The sequence below is a fragment of the Ursus americanus genome, chromosome 7, assembly GCF_024610735.1.
Source record: "Ursus americanus isolate L20-20 chromosome 7, mUrsAme1.1.p, whole genome shotgun sequence".
In the NCBI taxonomy this organism is placed as follows: Eukaryota; Metazoa; Chordata; class Mammalia; order Carnivora; family Ursidae; genus Ursus; species Ursus americanus.
The window spans coordinates 51,343,466-51,366,616 of NC_142133.1; the positions used below are offsets into that span (position 1 = coordinate 51,343,466).

The 23,151-nt window shown below is 47.5% G+C and overlaps 2 protein-coding genes and 1 pseudogene across 13 annotated transcripts in view; all 3 read right to left on the reverse strand.

The window, feature by feature from the left end:
- Positions 1–14,153, reverse strand: part of BCL2L11 (BCL2 like 11) — a 124,018-nt gene extending 109,865 nt beyond the window's left edge. For 4 of the 12 annotated variants that reach the window (XR_015725243.1, XR_015725245.1, XM_087863673.1 and 1 more), the window contains exons 1-2: positions 12,442–13,042; positions 11,144–11,538 (exon numbers count right to left, since the gene is read on the reverse strand). Coding sequence is in view for 9 of the 12 variants with exons in the window: in XM_087863673.1 (XP_087719799.1) it covers positions 11,144–11,538; positions 12,442–12,704 (658 nt within the window). In the remaining 3 variants the exon portion in view is untranslated. The other 8 variants (XM_087863675.1, XM_045808946.2, XM_087863676.1 and 5 more) reach the window with 8 other exon arrangements.
- LOC148109689 (uncharacterized) lies at positions 13,437–14,962 on the reverse strand (annotated as a pseudogene).
- Positions 14,963–16,490: 1,528 nt separating this feature from the next.
- The window catches only part of ACOXL (acyl-CoA oxidase like), a 306,567-nt gene continuing 299,906 nt past the window's right edge, over positions 16,491–23,151 (reverse strand). Inside the window, exon 18 of the mRNA XM_045808789.2 lies at positions 16,491–17,700. Coding sequence (XP_045664745.2) covers positions 17,500–17,700 — 201 coding nt within the window. The 3' untranslated portion in view covers positions 16,491–17,499. The remainder of the gene's footprint in view (positions 17,701–23,151) is intronic.

Here is a 23,151-nt window from a genome sequence, read left to right on the forward strand (position 1 = left end):
ACAACAGCATCATGAGGGGAACAGGGTGGTGGGAGACAGGGCTGGTATTCCACCCCACACCCCAACTCTGGTGTAAACACAAGGAGTCAAGAGGAGCCGAGCTTTAGCCTCCACCCTGCAGAAGCAAGGCTGTGAGCCAGCCCTCTACCACTTCCCCCTTCCAGGTGTCAGCAGGGGCTGGGGGAGCCAAGCATACACCTCCAAATGAACTCAATGAAGCCATGCAATTTGGTGCCCTATTTTTGCCGGAGAGTATCAGCAGGCCAAAGAAGGATCTGAACTTCTCCCTCACCTGGAAGAAGGAAGCAAAAATTTTAGAATTGAAAAGTTGTTAGTTACAACTAACAAGGGGGGAAAAAACCTCCCTGGCTGGGCTCGATAATCAGAGTGGGAATGACAGACGACAGAATCTGTGGACATAGGCTAGATCCACAGAATTTACTCAGTTCAAACAGAGAATATAGAATGGAAACTGAACAGAGTCTCAGGGATCTGTGAGACCACAACAAAAAGATATTCTTGTCATCGGAGTACCGAAAGAGAGAAGGAGGGACTGAGAAAATATTCAAAGACATAACGGATGAAAACTTCCCAAACCTGGCACAAAACATAAAACCACAGATTTAAGAAGGTGAGTGAACCTCAAAAAGGAGAAACCCAAAGAAATCCAAGACACATAATTAAACTTCTGGAAACGAAAAAGCAAAGAAAAAAACCTTGGAAGGCACCAGGCAGAAATGACACAATACTTACAGGAGAACAACATTAGAAAGATGACAGACTTCTCATCTGAAACAATGAAGGCCAGAAGTAAGTGGCAGGTCTTTTAAAGTTCAGGAAAAAACAAAACAAACAAACATCAACTGTGAATTCTATATCCACTGAAAATACCCTTTTGGAAAGAAGGGAAAGCAAAGACATTCTCAAACACAGGAACTAAGGCTTGTTGCTAGCAGTCCTATCATTTAGAAATGACTAAAGGAAGTCCTCTGAACACAAAGGAAATAATAACAGAAGGCTTAGAACCACAGAAAGGAAAGAATATCGAAATGGGGAAAAGAGAGGAGGAAATATAATAAACTTGCCTATTTCTCATAAGCTTCTTAAATCATATTTGATGGATGAAGCAAAAAATATGACACCCTCAGATACGGTGCTCAATGTACATAGAAGAAATGTTCAAGACAATTATATTTGAAAAGTGGGGCATATAAAGGGACCTAAAGGGATGTAAGGTGTCTATACTGCACCTGAAATAAAAAATGTTGACACCATCAAAGCCAACTGATCATAACAAGTTATGTTATTGTATATTGTAACACTCAGACAACCACTAAGGAAATTATTCTAAACAATGTATTTAAAAACACTACAGGGGCACCTGGCTGGCTGTGGAGCATAGGACTCTTGATTTTGGGGTTGGGAGTTTGAGCCCCAAGATGGGTGTGGAGTTTTCTTAAAAAAAAAAAAAAATGCTACAAACAAATCAAAATGGAATCCTAAAAAACATTCAAATAACTCACAGTAAGGTTTAAACAAAGAAACAGAAACAGAGGGAACAGACAATAAAATGGCAGACTTAAGCCTTAACATAGTAACAATTACCTTAAATGTAAACTATCTAAATATACCATTTAGAAGACAGATTTGCTAGAGTGGATAAAACAGTATTATTTGAAGATATGCTGTATACAAAAAACTTACCTCAAACACAACACTATGTAGGTTGGAAGTAAATGAACGGAAAAAGATAATACCGTATAAAGACATACCATTATTATTATTTTTTACAAAAAGCAGCAGCAGCTATATGGATATCACATAAAGTAGACTTTACAGCAATGATAAAAGGATCAATCCAACAGGAAGACATTAACAATTCAAAAAGTGTCAACACCAAACAACTGTGCCTCAAAAATACACAAAGCAAAATCTGATAGATTTGTAAGGAGAAAGAGACAAATCCATCATTATAGTTGCAGACTTCAACACCATTTGTCTAAGCAAGTGACAGAACTACCAGAGAGAAAATCAGCAAGGATATAGGAGAACTGGACAACATAATCAACCAAAAAGATCTAATCGACACATATATAATGAACACTCCACCCAACAACAGCGGAATACAGGTATTTTCTAAGCACTTGTGGATCATTTACCAAAACAGACTTCAACAAATTTCAAAGGAAATAAAAACACATGAAAGTCAATGAAAATGAAAACACAATATACCTAGACATATGGGATACAATTAAAGCAGTGGTGAAGAGAAATTTATGGTACTAAATGCTTATAGCAGGAGAGAGGAAAGGTCTCAAAACATCACTCCAAGTTCCTACCTCAAGAAACTAGAAAAGACAAAATTAACACAAAGCAAACAAAAGAAATAATAATAAAACTGAAAACAGGAAAATAGAGAAAAATGAATGAAACAAAAAAGCTGATTTTAAAAAATAAAACTGATAAACCTCCAGAAAAACTAATAAGGATAAAAAGATAGGAAAACATAAATCATCAAAATCTAGAAAGAAATGAGCTATCACAACAGATCCTAAAGCCACTTAAGAAGATAATAAGGAAACAATATAAACACTTTATACACTCATTATTCAACAACTTAGAAGCACTGGGCCAATTCCTTGTGATTGAAAATCACAAACCACTAAAATTCAACCAAGATGAAAGAGACAACCTGAACAGTCCTACAAACAATAAAAAAACCCTGATTTTCTAATTTAAACTCCCTCTACCCCTCTAACGAAAGACAACTTCAGGTCTACATGGTCTCATTAGAGAATTCTACCAAGCATTTAAAGAATTAATACCAATTTTACACAATCTCTTCTGGAAAAGGAAGGAGGAGGGACCATCTCCCAACTCCCTGCTAAGGCCCTGATCAAAACCAGAATGGCTTAAAAAGAAAACAGATAAAGAGTTAGCAAATTCAATCCAGCAATGTATGAAAAGAACTACACCCTGACCAAGTAGGATTTATCCCAGGCATGCAAGATAGATTAACACTGAAAATCAATCAATGTAACTCAGCACATCAACAGATTAAATTAAGTAAATTCATACATTCACATATATAAATTGATGCAGAATAAACATTTTATAAAATCCAACACCTATTCCATTCATGATGAAAACTGTCAGCAAGGATGTCTGTTCTCACCACTCCCATTCAACATAACACTAGAAGTTCTAGCCAGTGTAATAGGGCAAGAAAAAGAAAGAAAATGCACACAGATCAGAAGGAAAGAAATAAAACACTGTATTTGCAGATAAGATGTCTTCATAGGACGCCCAAGAAATTTATAAAAAAACTTTGTTAACTATTGAATTCAGCAAGGCTCCAGGATACAAAAACACACAAACATGAACTGCGTTTCGATAGACTAAAATGAATGTGTGGAAAGTAAATTTAAAAATATAGTACCATTAGTAACTGCTCCCAAGTGAATTAGTAAGTCTAACAAAACATGTACAAGATCTCTACACTGAAAACTACAAAACACACAGACCTAAATACTTGAAGAGACATACTATTTATGGACTGGAAGACTCAACATAGTAAAGGTGCACATTCTCCCCCAAACTGATCTATAAGTTGAACACAATTCCTATGGAAACCCCAGCAGGGTTTCTGCAGGCACAGGCAAGCTTATTCTAAAATATAGATGAAAAGGCACAGGACCCAGGTTAAAACAATTTTGAAAAAAAAAAAAAATAAATATGTGTTCATCAACAGTTTGTGTTATTTGTTAAGGCTTCCAGTTCACAGGAGGCCATCAGTAGCCTAACAGTAGTTAAGTTTTGGGGGAGTCAGAAGTTACGCATGGACTTTCCATGCCCGGCGCCCCTCACCTCGTGTTGTTCGAGGGCTAACAGTAGGTGGAAGAAGGATAACAATGTCCATAAATGGTGCAGGAGCAATTGGGTACCTATAGTCAGAAAGAATAGACTTCGATTTATACCTCGCACTTTACACACAAATTAACTCAACGCGAATCACGGATCTAAATGTAAAATATGAAACTATAAAACTTTCAGCAAAAAAACCCCCAAAAAACAAAAAAACAAAACTAGGCAAAAATCTTGGGACTTATGGCTTCGTAATGAGTTCTTAGATGACACCAAAAACATGATCCATAGAAGGGAAAACTGGTAACTGGACTTCACTAAAATTTAACTTTTGCTCTATGAAAAGGATGAAAAGACAAGCTATACAGTGGGAGAAAATACTGGCAAATCCCTTATCTGACTTGAGTCTAGAATGTGTGAAAACTCTCAAAAAGAGTGAAAGAGCAAAAAACCCAATCAATCAATTGGAAACTGAGCAAAAGACAGGAAACAGCCACTTTAGGGAGAAGGGTATACCCATGCAAATGAACACATGAAAATATATTCAACACCAGTAGCCGGGAGGGAAATGCAGATGAAAACTACAATGAGGCAAGTGTCAGAATGGCTAAAAACAAATAGTGATGACACCAAAAGCTGGCTAAGATTTAGAAGAACCGGACCCCTCAGACATTGCTGATGGGAACAAAGAATGGCACAGCCATTCTGGCAAACAGCAGTTTCTTTTTTTTTTTTTTTTAAAGATTTTATTTATTTATTTGACAGAGATAGAGACAGCCAGCGAGAGAGGGAACACAAGCGGGGGGAGTGGGAGAGGAAGAAGCAGGCTCATAGCAGAGGAGCCTGATGTGGGGCTCGATCCCATAACGCCGGGATCACGCCCTGAGCCGAAGGCAGACGCTTAACCACTGTGCCACCCAGGCGCCCCCAAACAGCAGTTTCTTAAAAAACTAAACTACCATATGATCCAACAATTGCACTTTTGGGAATGAAAACTCACATCAACGCAAAAACCTGTAGGGGGCTGTTCACAGCAGCAGTTTGCTGCAAGGTGCGGCCCCGTGGCCCATCACCAGGTGAGGAGGCTTGGCCAGGAAGCCTGTGCCCTCCTTCTTCAACTGGCAGCTGCCAGAAGATGTACCAGGAGGTACTGCAGGACAAGCAGTGTGGGCTGGCTAGCCCTCCCCAAGTGCCTGCGGTGCCAGGCCCCCACCAGAACTTGCAAACAACCTGGATGTCCTCCGATGGGTCAATCCACTGTCGTACCTCATACTGTGGAATGCTACTCAGCAATAAAAACCCAGCAATTACTGACATACACAACATCGTGGGTGGATCTCCATGGAATTATGCTGAGCGAAAAAGCCAAGCTCTAAAGGTCACATATGACAGAAGTGTAGCTATGCAGTACAGATGAGTGGTTGTCAGGAGGTGGGAGCAGAAGGGGGGGGAGCTGTGGCTACAGAAAGGTAGCAGGCGGGATCGTTGGGATGGAGCTGTTCTGTATCTTGACCGTACCGGGGATCACACCCATCTCCACGTGTGATAAACAGCAGAGGAGTAAATTACACTCACGTGAACACACAAAGTGGAGTACATGTGGGACTGGGTGAAATGTGAATAAGGTAGCTGGAGTCTATTGCTGTCACTTCCAGGTTGTGATACTGTACTATTATGCAAGATGTTGCCAGTGGGGGAAACGACGTAAAGGACATACAAAATCTCTATATTCTTTCTTTCTCTCTTTTTAAGATTTTATTTTCAAGCAATCTCCACATCCAACGTGCGGCCCAAACTCACAACCCCAAGATCAAGAGCTGCAAGTTCTTCCAACTGAGCCAGCCAGGCACCTCAGGATCTCTGCATTATTTCTTTCAACTGCGTGTGAATCTATAATTATCTCAAAATAAAAAGATATAAAATGTAAAACTGTCTACACAGCTACCAATTACTAAATTTTGTTTGGAACCAGGAAAAAAAAATCTTTCACTTTTCTCACTTTCTATCCCCATCAGGACCCATAAAGTAGATTTGTTTCTGTTGGTGTCCAAACTAGTAAGCCTGGGACTAGAAGCCAGAACTGGGTCTTTAGCAAGAAGACTACCATCAGGTTCCCAGGCAGCCTTGAGATGCCTGCAGAACAAAACCACCCCACCTTCCACTTTTTCAGAGCCCACATGTACCACAGAGTTTTAAAAAAGTAAACCGAAACTGATGTTTTTATTTGCCCGAAGAACATGGCTATCAACAAAGCTCATTTAAGATGCTTACAAGATTAGATTAGTTACTTCCACTGTAAAGTCAACAAAAGCAACCAAAGGAGTAAGTTCCACGGAAATGGTGCGCTTTGAGCGGGAAGAGTAAGTCTGGCTTGCTGAAGTGCCACTGTACATTCTAGATCTCCCATCTGCAAAGCGGCCCATCCACATAAAAACAGAATGCCAGTCACGGATCTCATCAGAAGGAACGCTTCAAAAAAAGTAAAAAGAAACAGGTAAAATGAATATAAAAATATATTTTATTGAATAGTCAACAAGCCTAGGAAAAGATGCTCAACGTCACTCATCATCAGGGCAACAAAACCAAAAAAGAAAATGTTCCTGAGGATGTGGAGAAATTGGAACCCTCGTACACTGCTGGTGAGAATAGAAAATGGTGCAACCACTAGGGAAAACAGTATGGAGGTTCCTCAGAAAATTAAAACTAGAACTACCCTATGATCCAGTGATTCCCCTACTGCATATATATTCAAAAGAAATGAAAGTATGATTTTGAGAAAACGTGTGCACATATCTGAAAGAACTGAAAGTATCACCTATGAGATGTCTGCACACCAATCTGAGATGTTTGCACACTCATAATATAGCCAAGAGATGGAAGAACCCAAGTGTCCATTGATGGATAAATGAATTTAAAAAGCGTGTTACATAAATACAATGGAATATTATTCAGCTCTAAAAAGGAAGGAAAGGCTAATAATGATGACTAAGGATGAACCCTGAGGACATTATGCTAAGTGAAATAAACCAGTCATGAAAAGATAAATACTGTATAATTCCACATACATGAGATAACCAGAACCGTCAAAATCATAGACACAGATAAAACGAAGGTTGCCAGGAGCTGGGAGGAGGGGAAACGGGGAGCTGACGTTCAATGGGTATAGTGCTTCCGTTCTACAAGATGGAAAGTTCTGGGAGTGGGGTGCACAACTCTGTGAATATACTTAACACCACTAAAGAGTTCACTTAGAAATGGTTAAGATGGGGGCGCCTGGGTGGCACAGAGGTTAAGCATCTGCCTTCGGCTCAGGGCGTGATCCCAGAGTCCTGGGATTGAGCCCCACATCAGGCTCCTCTGCTGGGAGCCTGCTTCTTCCTCTCCCACTCCCCCTGCTTGTGTTCCCTCTCTCGCTGGCTGTCTCTATCTCTGTCAAATAAATAAATAAATAAAATCTTAAAAAAAAAAAAAAAAGAAATGGTTAAGATGGTGAAGTTTTAGGACTTTTTTTTTTTTTACTGCAATAAAAAATGTTTTTTATTTAACCCAGTATATTCAAAATATCCCCACGTATCATTAATATGAAAATGACGGAGATATTTTACATTCTTTTTTACGTACTAAGTCTTCAAACTCCAGTGTGAACGGCCACTACCAAGCACACCTCCGTTTGGAGTACTCACCTGTGGCTTCCCTACTGGGCTCGTGCGGAGCTAGACCTCACCCGTCACCCCGACATGACGAACCTTACTAGTCAGATCCAAATAACTAAAAATATTTTGGGGGGGGGTGGGGTGGCGCATAGGGTCTTTTTCTTGCTACCAGACTTTTTTTTTTGAAATCTTCTTTGTCCTTCGTTGGCTCTACGAAAGAATGACGGGCAAGACCGAAACTCTGAACGTCTCCTGAGTGTCTCCTCTTTGTCAGGCCCTCATTCGGATATTTCCAGGACGTCGTGCCTCTCCTCAGAGGGCTCACCATCTAAAAGGTGGGTCAGACAATTGCCAGCTCCGAGAGGAGTGCGCCCAGATGTGGAGGAATACCAAGAACAACAACTCCTACCCATGAACTCTGACGTTCCAGGGAACAAAAATAAAGTTTAAGTCATCTGACATGTGGAAGCTGTTAATTAACTAGCTTTCACCCTACTCGCAACATGCACTAGCACATTCTGCCCTTTCTCAACTCTTAGTTCCAACTGCAGTAAGCATACCTTCGACGTATGAATCTGTGCAGAATTCAGTACGATTTGTATTAAAAACACATACGGCATAAGCACACTCACCAGAAAAGGCACTCAGAAACCTACACGTCCGTCAACGATTCTGACTACAATAATCAGTTATTCACTAAGAGGGCATTTGTCAAGTTAATCCACCCAGGGGATAAGGAGACTAAAATTAGGTCGGTAAAAGTGAAAAGAACAACAACAAAAACACGCACTGTTTCTCATGGAAAAGTATAGTATTGTTTGAACATATCCAGAAAAATAGGGGATATGGCGGAAAATATGAAGGCATTTCTAGTATAAACATCTACTTGATGGACAACCCAGACAAGACTTTACTTTCTCATTAGAACAAAGGTGCAAGAACAGAACTACAAGACTCACTGCTATCTATCCCAACTCGCTGAGCAGAAACTATTCTGTGGGTGAGGGCGCAGAAGCCCCGGGCGAAAGAGCACCTCTTCATAACCTCACATTTGTGTTGCCCTGGCTAAAACCAATCATAAAGACTTCTTTGTGAAAAATGGATTTTGCAATAAATTATCAAAAGCTTCATTGAAGATCTTCACGGATATGGTTGAGTGAGGAACACTAAACATGACTAGAAAGAGAAGAGAACCAAAATTCATCGACTCAGCATATTTCAGTGGTCTTTAGGCACGGAACTATGAGGAGAATAACCAGGAACCAAAGTTAAAACTACAACAGCTGTCAATTTTATTCTACAGTTTAATAAAACTCATATCTGACTAACTCTTCTCCAGTCCCCCATTCAATCTCCACCCTAACCAACAAATCTCCCCAGAACTTAATCCTGAAAACTTACCTTGGTGCACTAACTTCAGGCAAACTCCTTACACCTTATCATTTAATCCTGTGCATTAAAGTCTCAGTTATCACGCCAATCTACTGGAATGTAGTCACTACTATAAAGTTACACCCCGGGATCCATGACTTGACTTCACAGGTATAAACATAACTTTGCTTAATAACTTAGATTATGATCTCTAAAGCTTTACATCTGTCATTTTGAGTAACGGTGATTACCTTATAATGAGCTCGCTAAATAGTATGTCACCATACATAGAAAAAAAAAATAAGATGTCACCCACTATTCCTGATTAAGAAGAAAAGAGAAACCATGTCTGCGCATTAAGCCACCACCTGCAGAGGCAGATTCATAGGTCTGCAGGGAAAAACTGTAAGGCTTCCAAAGGATCCTTAAAATACATAGGTTTTTAAAAATATACACCTTTGGGGCGCCTGGGTGGCACAGCGGTTAAGCATCTGCCTTCGGCTCAGGGCGTGATCCCGGCGTTATGGGATCGAGCCCCACATCAGGCTCTTCTGCTATGAGCCTGCTCTTCCTCTCCCACTCCCCCTGCTTGTGTTCCCTCTCTCGCTGGCTGTCTCTCTCTCTGTCGAATAAATAAATAAAATCTTAAAAAATAAATAAATAAAAATATACACCTTAAAGCCCTGTTCCCTCACTGAGTAAGAAAGAATGCTGTAGGTTCGCATACTCGGGAGTACTTTCAGAGGGCAGAAAAACATTTGCAAGCACCAACTTCTAAGGTTTAAATGAACTCAGGAGGGTAGTAACAACTAAAGAAATAGTGGCAATAAAACTTCGAGCTCCTTTCCCTAAGGAGGGATCCTAATAAAGCCTATCTCAGTTTTTAGCAGAAGACACCTTGTCAACATGCATAGCTACTGGTGTTTCTACCATCCCTGCCTGCTATTTCCCAGGTATGCCCAACCTGACAAGTGACCAACCCTCTGAGGTTCTACCTCTGTAACATGGGGACAGACCCGCACCTCTATGAAGGTTAAGAGACAGAGCCCCACAGTATCTGCAAATACAAGATTTGTCACTGTGTTCCAGCAGGCAAGTATCTAGCCTGAGGACTCCGTTTTAGTTAGCCTTTGGCAAAAGTGTGAGCTACACTGTAAGGGAATCTACGCTGGGTCCTTAAAGAAAAATGCTGCCACCTTATTTATATGTCATTAATGCAGGAAGGAAGAGCTTATCTGTCTAAATGCTAAGTACGACTCTGGTGAATCCTGACCAAGATATTTCCCATTAGTGGGGACCAGTGATTTGAATTAACACAGACTTACTCCCTTACCGAGGTCACCAGAACTGAACATGCTCAAAGTCACATGCTGGGAGCTCAAGGGTCAAATCTAGCCAGCAGATGTTTTTATATGGCTTGCACAGTGCTTTCAAAGTTCTAAATTAATTGTCAGTGTTGAAACATCTTTGATGCTGGAATCTTTGACACCAAAATCTGTACTCCTGGGTTATCTTGCACTGTACTATAGGAAAACTTACCACTCTGAGACCACAAAGCCACAGCTCGGGGGCAGTCCTAAAGTAGAAAGTGCAAACGTTCCCCAATCTGCCACAGTCCCCACCCAGGTCAGTTGCCTCACTGATTGCACTGTCAGGTTTTCCTGGTTCAGACCCTAAAACTGTCTTTAATCCATGAAATAAAACCCCACAATCTAATCTTTTTAGTACCATATCCAAAACCTCTAAGAAAAAATCAGCCCCAAAAGAATTTGGGTAGAAAACAACCCATTTTTCTGGTTCTCTATTGGTACTGCCCTGATGAACCAAATCACTTTCTAAAAATGTCATTTTTGAAAATGATTAACTCGTCTCATCTTTCTTCATACATCTGGTTATGTTTTTAAGCTATTTGCTGTATTTGACTGAGTCCCCTTCAAACACAGCGTCATTGATAAGTAAGTCTTAGTAGTAAGAACAACGTATACGCTTAAATGAAGACAGGCAGCAAATATTCCAGCTTCACTACTCGACAGGCCTATACGAGGTACATTTTATTGCTGCCACAAAACTTGGTAATGTAAAAAAAATAATGTTGGTTTGATGTCTTCTTTGACACATCCTCCATTCCCATCAAAACATGGACTAAATCAGTAAAAGGATTCTAAAAGGGAGTTTAGTTTAAATGCTACACACAGCCTTTAAACAGATATTCAAACCACCACACATTAACTACCTCTTACCCAGGCATTGCTTACCCATTGCACTGAGATAATGGTTGAAGGCCTGGCAAGGAGGACTTGGGGTTTGTGTTGATTTGTCACAACTCATGGGTGCCGGGCTCCTGTCTGTGTCAAAAGAGAAATACCCACTGGAGGATCGAGACAGCAGGGAGGATCTTCTCACAAAGATGAAAAGCGGGGATCTGGTAGCAAAAGGGCCTGGGCTGGCTGGTGGGGCCAGCGGGCCCTGAGGGCTGCCTTGGGGGCAGCGGTCCCCTTCGCCTTCAGGATTACCTTGCTGCTCTGTCTGTAGAGAGGTAGGGGCCCCAGGCCTGAGCTGAGGAGGCCTCTCAGCAGGCTGCAGTTGTCCACCTTCTCTGTCACACTCAGAACTTACATCTGAAGGTTGCTTTGCCATTTGGTCTTTTTTTCTGCAAGTAAAATAAAGACTAAGATTATCTTAAGCAAAATAATAATTAGAACAAACAACTAAATTTAGCCAACTTTCGCTGACTCCTTCACAATTTTTAGAATACCAAATACTTTAACATTAAGTCGTTAGTTCATATATTTCTCTAACGATCTTCCAAAGAAGAATAAAAACACACCTCAAGTAACAAAGGTACCTCTATCTTTGCGTGGGGGGAGCTGAGGGGGTGGGACTAAACTTCCTGCCACCAAACAAAACACAATTACAGCGTCAGTGTGAAACTGGTGCTGTAACACACACACACACACACACACACACACGCACGCACAAAGTTTTTAGGAGAAGCATCTTGTGTTAAGTCTATTCGCATGTGCTCTTTGCTCAGAGCCGACTTGAAGAAGTCGGAAACTCCCAGCGGGCTCTGACTTCCCGGGATCAGATACTGCGCTGGAGCACAGGAGCGGGCGCAGATGCAGCGATTGCAGGCGGCTGGCCGCGTTCCCCACTCCGGCCCCATTGTTCTGCCGAAAGTGCTGAGGGCAGCAAGTCTGGGGAAGGTTTGGCAAGGGCCGTCAGTCGTAGTAAGTGCGTCACAATAGAGTTTGTAACTCGGAGCGCGGCTCGGCCGGGCTCGGGCGCTCCCCGCCCGCGGTCCCTCCCGCTCACAGCCCGGGCGCCCCTCCTCCCGCAGGGGGCAGCGCGCCGCACCGAACCCGACAGAACTTCGGAATGCACCCACACTGTGAGATGAACACCTCCAAATGGGGGGGGGGGTCCCCCAAAGCCGTCCCCGGGCGCCCCCTGCAAAGTCCCCAAGTAACTCCACACGCTAGGCGACACCGGGGCGCGAGGCTCCTTCACCCCACTGACCCTCCCCTGTGAAGGCAATCAGGCCGAAACTCACGTCCGCCCCTTCCTTTCCGATCGTCGCGTCCGGGCCCGGGCCCCGCGGCGTCCCGCCCGCGTCCTTCGCCGACCCGGAGCCCCCTGACCGTCAGCACGAAGGGAGCGCAGGAGACAATGCCCGGGACTCGCGTTCAGAGCCCCCGGGGCAGCGCAGAGCCGGCCACTGGCCGCCCGCCCGCCGCCGCGCTCCGCCGGGCAGCCGAGGGCTCCGCGCGCCGCGCCTCTGGCCCGCGCTGCCCCGGCCGCCGCCGCCGGGAACATCCTCCGCCTCCTCCCGCTCCTCCCCTCGCGCACTGCGCCCGCCGCCGCCGGCACCGCCGACCTCCCCGCGCCGCTGGCGCCGGGTGCCCGCGCTCCCAATTGGCCCGCGCGCGGTCGCTCCGCGCCACAGCCAATAGCCGCCGCCGGCGGGGGCGGCGCCTACGGGTCAGGCAGCCAAAGGCGAGGCGATTGTTGACAAACTCGCCTCCGAAGGCGGCCGCGGCCGCGACCGCGGCGGGAGTCTCGCGGACCCGAGCTGTCCCGGCTCCCCCTGCCCGCCCCGCCTCTGTCCCGGCCCGGACGGCGCGCGAGCCTTGGCGGCTCCCGCCGCCCCAAGTGGCCGGTCACCTGGAGACAAAGCAGGAGTCTCGCTCTTTCTGCCGTCCTCAGACTCCAGTCCTTGCTGCTGGCCGCCGACCCCCGGCCAGGCCGGCTGTGCAGGAGACCCCAAAGGCCGTCCCTTCCCTTAGCTGCAGGACCCACCTTCCTCCACAGATTCTTCCCTTTTTCTCCCCGTGCGCCGCGGACACGCTCCGAATCTAAGCGGCCACCACTGGCCACGGACACGCATATCTGCGCGCAACCGTGACCGCCGCAGACAACGAACACATCCCCACCCCCGTCCCCCGCGGCCGACGGGTCTTCCACTACTAGCACGAACACCGAGTAACAGGCCCCCGAGGGCACCGCGCCGCCCGCCAGCACTGCGAGGGAGTCGGGGTGCCCGAGTGTCTACGACAGCCCGGCCCCACGGATGGAGCAGGTTCTGCTGCCCGAGGCTCGTCCACCGCGTGGCCCCGGCAGTCGGAGGAGGCCCTCGGTTTCTCGCTGTCTATGGATCGTGCGGTTGGTATCGTCTGCAGCGCACCCGCAGACCCGGCAGGGCCACCGACACCTCCGAGACAGCGAACTCAGCAGCTGCCCCGAAACCTCGGCCTGAATGGGTACAAGGAAAAGCCGAGTCTCGTCAGTTAAATAACCACCTAAGTTCCGCAAATCCTTCGCAACGGGCCCGGGCACCCGAGAAAAGCCAAGCCGCCAGAATAGCCCATACCGCGCGGCCGCTACTTGGGGGTCTCCAGGACAGGGCGGCGAGACCGGCCGGCCGGCCGCGCACCCCAGTATCGCAGAGCGGGGCCGCAGCTCCCGGGACAGCGCACAGAGCACGCGTTCAATTTCCCAGCTGACCCTGAGAAGCTTCTCCACTCCCTCGCGCGGAATCCCGGCCCGAGCCGCACTTGGCCAAGTGCCGGTGGCCTTTACACGGACGACCCCTCACCAAACTGGACTTGCGTGGGGAGGGAACCCAACCCGCCTGATCGTTGCCTCCCGCCCAGCGACAAGTGGGACGGGTACGTGCATCTCTTGCCTGCACGTGCTCGAGAAGGGAGCAGGAGGTGGAGCCGAACTGGCTCCGGCGCTTCTCTTCCGTCCGCACTTAGCCCGCTCCCGGGGATTCGGAGGTATTTACCTTGCGTTTCTCAGTCCGAGAGTCAGAGTCAGACATTGGGGGGACGAGGGCCAGGGAAAGGTCGCCGAGGGGGTGGCGGCGGGAGTGGGGCGAAGCGAGCAGCCCGCGGCGATGCTGGCCGCAGTTGGGCTGGCGCGCGCAGGGTGACTGTGAGAATCCGGTGGCAGCGGTGGCGGCGGCGACGCAGGACGCAGCGCTTTCACAAGACCAAGACTTGGAGGCTGCGCCGAGCGAAGTGAAACCTGCACAGCCCTGCAGCTCAGCTCAGACTGGCGGCCGAGGGCCCTCACCCAATCACCGCGAGCTCCGCCCCCTTTAAGTCCCGCCCCGGCGCGCGGGCAAGCACGCCCCGCCCCGCCCCGCCCCGCCGCGCCGCAGCCGCAGCCGCTGGCGCTTTCAGGCTCCAACAGGTAAAGGCGGGGGTGGCCCGGCCGGGTTCCCCCGCGCACGCTGCCAGCCCTGCCCCAGCCGAGCGTGTTTACTGGAGTGACTACTGCTGCTGGTGGCTTGTGCGCACCCATCCGCCCCCCCCAAAGTGTACCCTTGCCTCTCCCACAGCCAGCAGGGTCCACTGCGTGCGCGTGGAACAGAGGGGGCGCTCCGGGCACACTGAACCAGGCAGGGCCGCCGCCGCCTGCGGAAAGCCTCAGGAGGCGCCCCTGAGCCCTTGATTGGCTTCGGGAATTTCTCAGCCGCTCTGAGGCAGGCGCGGGGAATAGGTTGATCCTCAAGAACGCACGGGTGCAAGGTTGGGCAGCGAGCCTCGGAGCTCTCCTCTCACCCACATATTGGGTGAGACCCCGATGTGCAGGGCTGCTCATCTTCCTCGCCTCACGCGGTAGTCTTAGGCGCCTGGCAGGGCCATCTAGCTTTTCTCCCGCGCCGAACCTCCAGTTAGAGGCAGAGCCCTTAGTGGGGAGAGTGGAGAAAAAGGCAAGCAGTGGATCCCCGGAGGTGTCTGTTCCGCAGCCCCGGTTCGAGGCAGGAAGGGACAGCGTGCAGAGCAGGTAAAATAGGGAAATGAAAAAAGAACTCGAAAAAAATCCTTTTAAGAAAAAAAAAAAAGAAGACCCAGAGGAATCTCGGCCTTCAGGTGGGAGAGAGGATGGTACCTCCGCTGGGTCGGGATCCTAGGGATTGGTTAGGCTTTCAGAGAACAGCGCGGGAGGCGCGCTGAGGCCAATGAAGGTGGCGCGTATTGCGAGCGGTGTGGGGAGCGAAGCACTCCCAACCCCTTCTCCCTGCGTGCCCCCACCGCCTTTCTCCTTGGTGCCCGCGGCCCCACTCCCACTCCTGCCCGGGGGACGGGTACTCCTCTGGGTCCGCACCCTCATCTGTTCTCCTAATGTGGGTCCTGAGTCCCCACCTTTACCCTTCCTGCGCTCCCCCCGGCGAGGAGACAGCCGCGGCCCGGGAATCGGGGCAAGGTCGGTCGGGAGATGGAACATTCTGCCACGGGGGAGAGCTGGTTAGATAGAATAAAGAAACCCAATTTAAGGATCCCCTAACGCCCCTCCCCCCCCCAACCAAGAAGGAAGGGTCCTCAGTTGCAGAGGAGCAAATCAGCGAGGCGTTGTCTCGCTGCTGGCCACCTCGGTCAGTGTTTTATGCTTCATAAGCGGGTATGGAACGTCGGGAAGACAGCACAGCCCCTGGTTGAACAGTTCTCAGCGCATCCTCTTGCGAGTCGGGAGCTAAGTGTATGAGGCCAGGGGTTCCTGGGGGGGACTCAAGGACGCACGCCGGGTTCTTCCCCGGGATTTCGTTGCAGGAGGGAGAGGACAAGGGCGTGAACGCGGCGGAGTGGACGCAGAGGCCGGATTTCTACCCTCACGGTGGCTTGGAGCGGCTGCCCTCGACCTCAGGTGGCGGCCACGGGCGAACTCTAAGCCTTAGCCGCCCGGCGTAGCACCCGGGGCGGGGTGGAACAACAGAACTGCGCCGGCTGGGAGCCCCAAACCCGCCCGAGTGCTCCGAGCTCTCCGTGGGGTTGGGCGATGCAGACAGGGACAGGAAAAGAACGACGCAGAAGCAAGCCCTAGTAGTTGTCATCTGGTCCTGTACAGCTCCACCGCCCCCGCGTCGTCTGCTTTAGCGACCCTGTGAACACTTTAAAAAACAAAGGCGTCAGGGAAAGCAACCGCTTAAGCACTCTTATTTTGGGGCACAAGGAGGAGGTCGGCTCGGAGTCTTGCAACCTAGACTGTGCTGGGGGAGCTTGGCAGAGCTCTCCGCGCCGGATGACCTCTAGCCCTTCCCGCCGTCTCCAGCAGGGTCCGAGGTCCTCTGGAAACCGGGCCACAGCCCAGAAAAGGGGCAGTGTGGGAAGGGCAGGTGGGCGTTAAGTCTCTGCCCCGGTCCTGGATGTCGCCCTTGCGAACAGGAGCAGAACTATGCTTGTTTCTGCCTCTGCCACGAGATGTGGAGAGGGAGTAAGGAAGGATGGCTGGGGCTGAGAGAAAGGAGCAGAAATGAAGTGGGGCAATCGGGATCTGATCTGAGAAACAGGGTGGGAAATCTACGGCCCTCGCCCGGACCGCAGGCGCTGCCGGTGTGGTCTCTCCGAGTTCCAAAATGAACTTAATGCAGTGTACTGCCCTAGCCCGCCTCCCCATCCTCGGCAAGTAGCCCGAGCGCCTTCCCATCAATTAATGTCTTTATTAAACTTTGTTATCTATGCTCCTCTAAAGAACAGATTACAATTTCATATGGTAAAAATATTTTCCGCGCCTTGTCTTACGGTCCGGAAGCCGCCTGCCTGGGAGGGCAAGCCGGGGTTTGCGCTCTGCCGAGAGCGAAACTCCAGGCGCACACTCCCCTTTCCCAGTCTGTGCGTTCCTCTAAGACCCCGAGGGGGTCTGATTCACTGGAAAAGCATCCCTTGCTGAACTGAAACTTCGCCCGCGAGTGTTTGATTTTTATGCTTTGATTTTTTTTTTCCCACGCAGCACCAATGTGTTTTCCAAAATCACTGTAAATCTGAGTCACCGCTGACAGCGGGAGACCTTTGGTGGCACCCGGGTGTGGGGCGCGTTCGCAGGGGAGTGCAGTTTTCAGGAGATCCGGCGCGGAAGCAGGGATAGGTTGCTGACGGCCGGCGGGGTTACATAATAAAGCCCCGTGTTCCCGGCTGCCGCCTGGCTCTATTTCCCAACGGCCCATAGCGCACCTCGCCAGCCTCAGTGGGTACCCTGCTTTGCTACCCAAATCCCCGAGGGCCGGGGCCCAGCGCATGCCAGGCCGGCCTTGGCCCCAGTTCCAGGCGTCAGAAAAGCTAGTGTCGTGGCAGCTGCGAGCGAGCCACCACCCTTCGCACCACGCCCGCTATAACTTGGCTTCCAGCTTAGGCGGCTGAAAGCGCGCCCCTTCTCGGGGCTTGGGTTGCAGCGGTGCGGGATAGAAGGCCCAGGAGGCCTGCGCATTGGTGATTCCTGCGATCGGTGCGTGGAGGGAGGTGTGTGGAATGTTAAAAGCAGAGATCACCCTCAGGGCATCATCCTTCACCGAGTCGCACAAATCCAGCAACTGCAAAACACAACGCAAAGTGACAGGTCAGATGTTGGCTCACTTACAGCGTGGGGTGCCACTGGCTTTGCGCCAACTCCCAAGCACCCCACAGGTAGCCACTGGGGAAACTAGTTTCCCTTGGATTTCCAGGGACTCAGGATGGTAGAGGCCGTTGGTCATGAATAACCTTCACATACCTTATCATCTTAGAAATTCCTAAACTTGTGACACCTGTCTGGCAGAAGCCTGTTTCTTCCAAACAGCGTTGGGGGCCGGCTCCAAATTTGTTGGGAATCTCAGGACCAAGGTCTGAAAACGTACCAACATTCCCCTTGCCGGCCCTGCCCTCCCCTCTCCTCTGGTCCCCATCGTTTGCCTCCTCTCCATCTCTGGAGTGCCTGGGGTGCCACCCTCTGGCGTGCAGAGGCAACTGAACAGGAAGAGCATCAGACAGGTGAACCAGTGTTGACATGCCCCGGTTCTCTCCAGACCAGCGCCTTCCCACCTCCGGTTGGCAGCAGGCCACGGTTCCTGAAACGCACGCACAGTGGACCTGGGGATCCCGGGACCAAGCATGGGCACCTCTGTGCACCTTCCACCTGGCTGCTGCCGGAAATCAACCTGCAGTTAGAACACCAAGGAACCTGACAGATACCCTCCTGTATACTGATAACCATTGGAAGGCAGAGATAAGACATCTCAGCAGAAGGGTGGGGAAAAAGTAAGCTAGTGATTTTGGAGGAGCTGCATGGGGTGTATTCCAATTTCATTTTCCATGGTTTAGGTGCCAGTGCATTTTTTTATTCCCAGGGAAAAAAAAGCTACCAAAAATAATAGATTTAGTTTTTCTAAAACTCAACAAGGACAAGACAGAGAGACGGCTTTCCTTTCCCATAACTGGCTGCACACTTTATTTTTCAAGTTTTCAGCCAGCCATAGATTTCTTTCACTCACCGAATCACCTTAGCCCCCAGGTTTTCGTGGTTTATTTTTGTGGTTTAAAAACATCACTTACAACAGCCCCACCTTTGCTGCCCTCATGGTGGTCGTAGTTACTGAACTACACCAAAACTGTAAAGAGCAAGGTTCCTTTAAAGTAGCCAAAAATGCCATTTCAGGTATTCAGAGACAACGGGGGGGGGGGGGGTGTCCTCAAAACAAGGGCTGGGGTAGGTTAGGAGAAGAGCATGAATTTTAATAGCCTAACAATACATCTTCCTCTAAATGTGCTCTATTACATCAGTAATTTCTAATGAAAACCTTCATTCTTTACATACTGTGGTTAAGCATCATAAAATCAGTAGTGAAAAGACTTTGATCATATTTGCAAGATGCACTATGATGAACTTTCACTGACCAAGATTTCAAAGTTTGTAATTAATACTCTTGACAAATCCCTGACTAATCTGTCAACTCTCAAGGCCTTTAACCACACACTTCAAAACCATGAGATCGTGTACAAGCCCTTAAACCTTCTCCATATTGTAATTTCATTATTCAAGATAACTTTCCCTTTAGGTTTGCATCACGAAACTCAACCAGTTTTGTCATATGTTCAACAACGGCGGAGACTCAGTTATTTGAGTGAGTGTTACATGGAAGAGAGTATGGGTTTGGTCTGTCCAAACACAGAATAAGCACCCAGAGATAGCAATTTGCAGGGGGCAGATTTCTGTTCAGTATTTTTACAACTTCAAAAATAAGAATAAAGTAGATTTTTAAAAAGGACCCAATGACAGAAGAAGAGGAGGGTTTCCTTACTTGTAAGGAAACTCAGGGAGTGACCCCTTCAATGACGCTGTAAAGAGGAATGATTCATGGGAGGGAAGGCTGTGTGTTGACTGCTAAGATTCGTTGTAAGCCTAAAATTCTGATGCTGTCTCAAATCCTCCTCGCTTACTCCATTTGTCACAGGCCGCAACAGGCTGATTAGTGTCCAGATCCAAGGATCAGGCCACACTCCTTATACATAACAAGTTTGACTCTGATTCCAGGTATTCTCTCACCTCTGCCTGTGAGAATGGTCACTATTTTTATTGTCTTTCACTTATAAAGTACATACGGGAGTCCTATCCTATGGTACAGATTGTGCTGGGCATGGGAGGTTTCGTGATGCACACAGGCCTCCAGTATCAAGGAGATGATGTTGAAGGATTTTAAAGACTTTTTACAAATAGGATCCTCTTACTACAAAATAAACCTAGGCAGCTACCATAGCATTTATTATTATATATACAGTATTTTTTTTTTATTACCAGGGAGCCCCATAGGATGAAGCAAAGCACAGGTAGTAAGGATATTGCAGGTTCGGTTCCAGACCGTGGCTATGAAGCAAATATTGCAATAAAACGAGTCAAAGGAGTTGTTTGGTTTGGTTTCCCAGTGCGTACAAAAGTTATGTGTACACGGCAGAGTAGTCTGTTTTGTTTTTTGTTTTGTTTTTTTTTAATGATTTTTTATTATATTATGTTAGTCACCATACAGTACATCCCCGGTTTCCGATGTAAGGCTCGATGATTCATTAGTTGTGTATAACACCCAGTGCACCATGCAATACGTGCCCTCCTTACTACCCATCACCGGTCTATCCCATTCCCCCACTCCCTCCCCTCTGAGGCCCTCAGTTTGTTTCTCATAGTCCATAGTCTCTCATGTTTCATTCCCCCTTCTGATTACCCCCCCTTTCTTTATCCCTTTCTTCCCCTACCGATCATCCTAGTTCTTATGTTCCATAGATGAGAGAAATCATATGATAGTTGTCTTTCTCTGCTTGACTTATTTCACTTAGCATTATCTCCTCCAGTGCCATCCATGTTGCAGCAAATGTTGAGGACTCGTTCTTTCTGATAGCTGAGTAATATTCCATTGTATATATGGACCACAACTTCTTAATCCAGTCATCGTTGAAGGGCATCTCGGTTCCTTCCACGATTTGGCTATTGTGGACATTGCTGCTATGAACATTGGGGTGCATATGGCCCTTCTCTTCACTACGTCTGTATCTTTGGGGTAAACACCCAGTAGTGCAATGGCTGGGTCATAGGGTAGCTCAATTTTTAACTTTTTAAGGGACCTCCACACTGTTTTCCAGAGTGGCTGTGCCAACTTGCATTCCCACCAACAATGTAGGAGGGATCCCCTTTCTCCACATCCTCTCCAACAATTGTTGTTTCTTGCCTTGTCTATTTTTGCCATTCTAACCGACAGAGTAGTCTGTTAAACATGTGTTGGCATTATGTCTCAAAAGCAATGTACATAAATTAATTAAAAAATTGTTGCTAAAAAATGCTAATCACCATTTGAGCTTTCAGCTGGTTATACTCACTGATCACAGACCACCATAACAAATATAATAATGATGAAAAAATCTGAAATATTGCGAGAATTACCAAAATGTGACTCAGAGACACAAAGTGAGAAAATGCTGTTGGAAAAAATGGCATTGATAGACTTGCTTTGAGTTGTCACAAACTTTCAATTTGTAAAAAATGCCATATCTATGAAGCACAATAGAACAATGTATGCCTGTACTATTAAGTTTAGTTGTATGACCAAACACACACCCCCATAATATGAGCACAAAAACGGCGCATGTTGTAGCCTGCCCCTCGCCCTCCCACCCTGTTCTGCCAGCATGTGACCCAACTGCTGGACAGAGCATCCCAAGCCCACCCCTCTCTTTACAAAGAAAACTCACCAGCTTTTGAGGAAACACCAATGAATAGGTGTCCTTTAAAAATAAAAGAGCACAAACGAAGTTATAAATTCTTACAGAAAGATTTTAAATGACAGACCCAAAGCATGGGCAGTATTGCTCTAAAAATAATAAGGACATAAGATCCACTAGAACGATCCAGGGAGTGGATTTGAGAATATCTACTTGGAAGAAAGTGGACGCACTCGACACTTGGGGGACGGTGGGTGGACAGGTTAATATGTGGATTTTCGGGGGGAAATGTATAACATCAATTTGGCTTCCCCACCCCCACCTAGTTGCTGTAGGTTCTCTCTTTTTCTTTCCCTTTTGACCATCTCAGCATTATCCTTATTCCAGCTGGGAAACTAGGCTGGTCTAGAACGGGCAGTACCAAAGCTTTACAGACTTCTCAACAAAACCTGCTTTTCCTTGTGTTGGTGTTAAATGTACAATAGATGCTCCAGGTGTGAGGCGTCCAGTGAATTTGCAGCCACACCCCAGCTATTCCTAAGACCCTGTGCAGAAGGTTTTTCTGACTTTTCCCTTGTTCCCCACCTCGGTTCCCAGCACCAAGGGACCTCCTGATGTTCTCTGTGTCAAATCCCGTACCCCAACTTGACATGTCCCTCAATTAGCCCCTTTCTTGCTTGGACATTGTGGTGAGTCTTTTTCTCCATCTCTTGAATCTGGGCTGTCTTGTGACTGGTCTTGACCTGCCCAAGGTCTCACCAATGTGGAGAAAGTGGTGAGGTGGAGAGGTCACCGATCTGGAAAAAGTGACCCTGTGTGAGTTCCAGAGCTTAGGTCACAAGAAACCTTGCAATGTCCACTCTTGCTTCCTGGGACCCTGAGACCACTTGCTGTGCAGGTCTAGCCCGCTGGAGGATGCCCAAGGCCATGTGGAGAAGGACCACGTGGTCTGCAGCCAGGCTTACTTCACATATGTGAGTGAGGCCATCTAGGACTCCCTAGTCCTTTTGAACTCAAATGACTGCAACCCCAGGAGTGATCCTACCAAGCACTAGCCAAAGAATGACCCGGATTGCCTACCCACAGAATTGTAAGAAATAAACAATTGCTTTTTTGTGCCACTAAGTTTTAGGCTGATATGTTATACAGCAATAGGTAACTGAAACAGGTATCTTCCTTTTAAAATTCAAATTGCCGTTCGCGAGCAGGGGGAGGGTCATCTTCCGCTATACTTCTATCCTCTTAATTATCTGAGGACAATTCTGTAATTGCACAATTAAAACAGTTAACAGTGAGGTGTGGCTCACTGATAGGCTTCACTGAAAGAGAATTTCAGTAGTAGAAGAGTAGTTTATAAAGCCAATGACTGTCCAGTCGGTGGGGTGTCTGGGAGAGAATTTGAATGGCAGGCTGGAAGTCTCACTGCAATCCACCATCCACCCCACTTTCCTAATCCGGTTTAGAAGGCACATCACCAGGACTTGCCTTATAACCACCTGTCATGCCTTCATCATCTCCACAAGGGGCTTTAGCTTCCAACGAAAATACTAAGTAACATCAAAGTGTCAAGGATGGGGGGAAAAGGCAGAAAATATTTGCAACTGGGGATTCCAAGTCTTGTAAATGTTTAGGTTCTCCTGCCCCATTAGAAGAGAGAAATGGATGGGGCCTGGTCAGACCTCACCAGAGTCAGCTGGAGTGATGGAATGGACTGGCATGTCTCTATCGTTTACTTCATGGGATTATAGTGTTTCCCTGCTCCCAGAGATTTCTTAAACAAGGATGCCCAACAGGGGTTCATT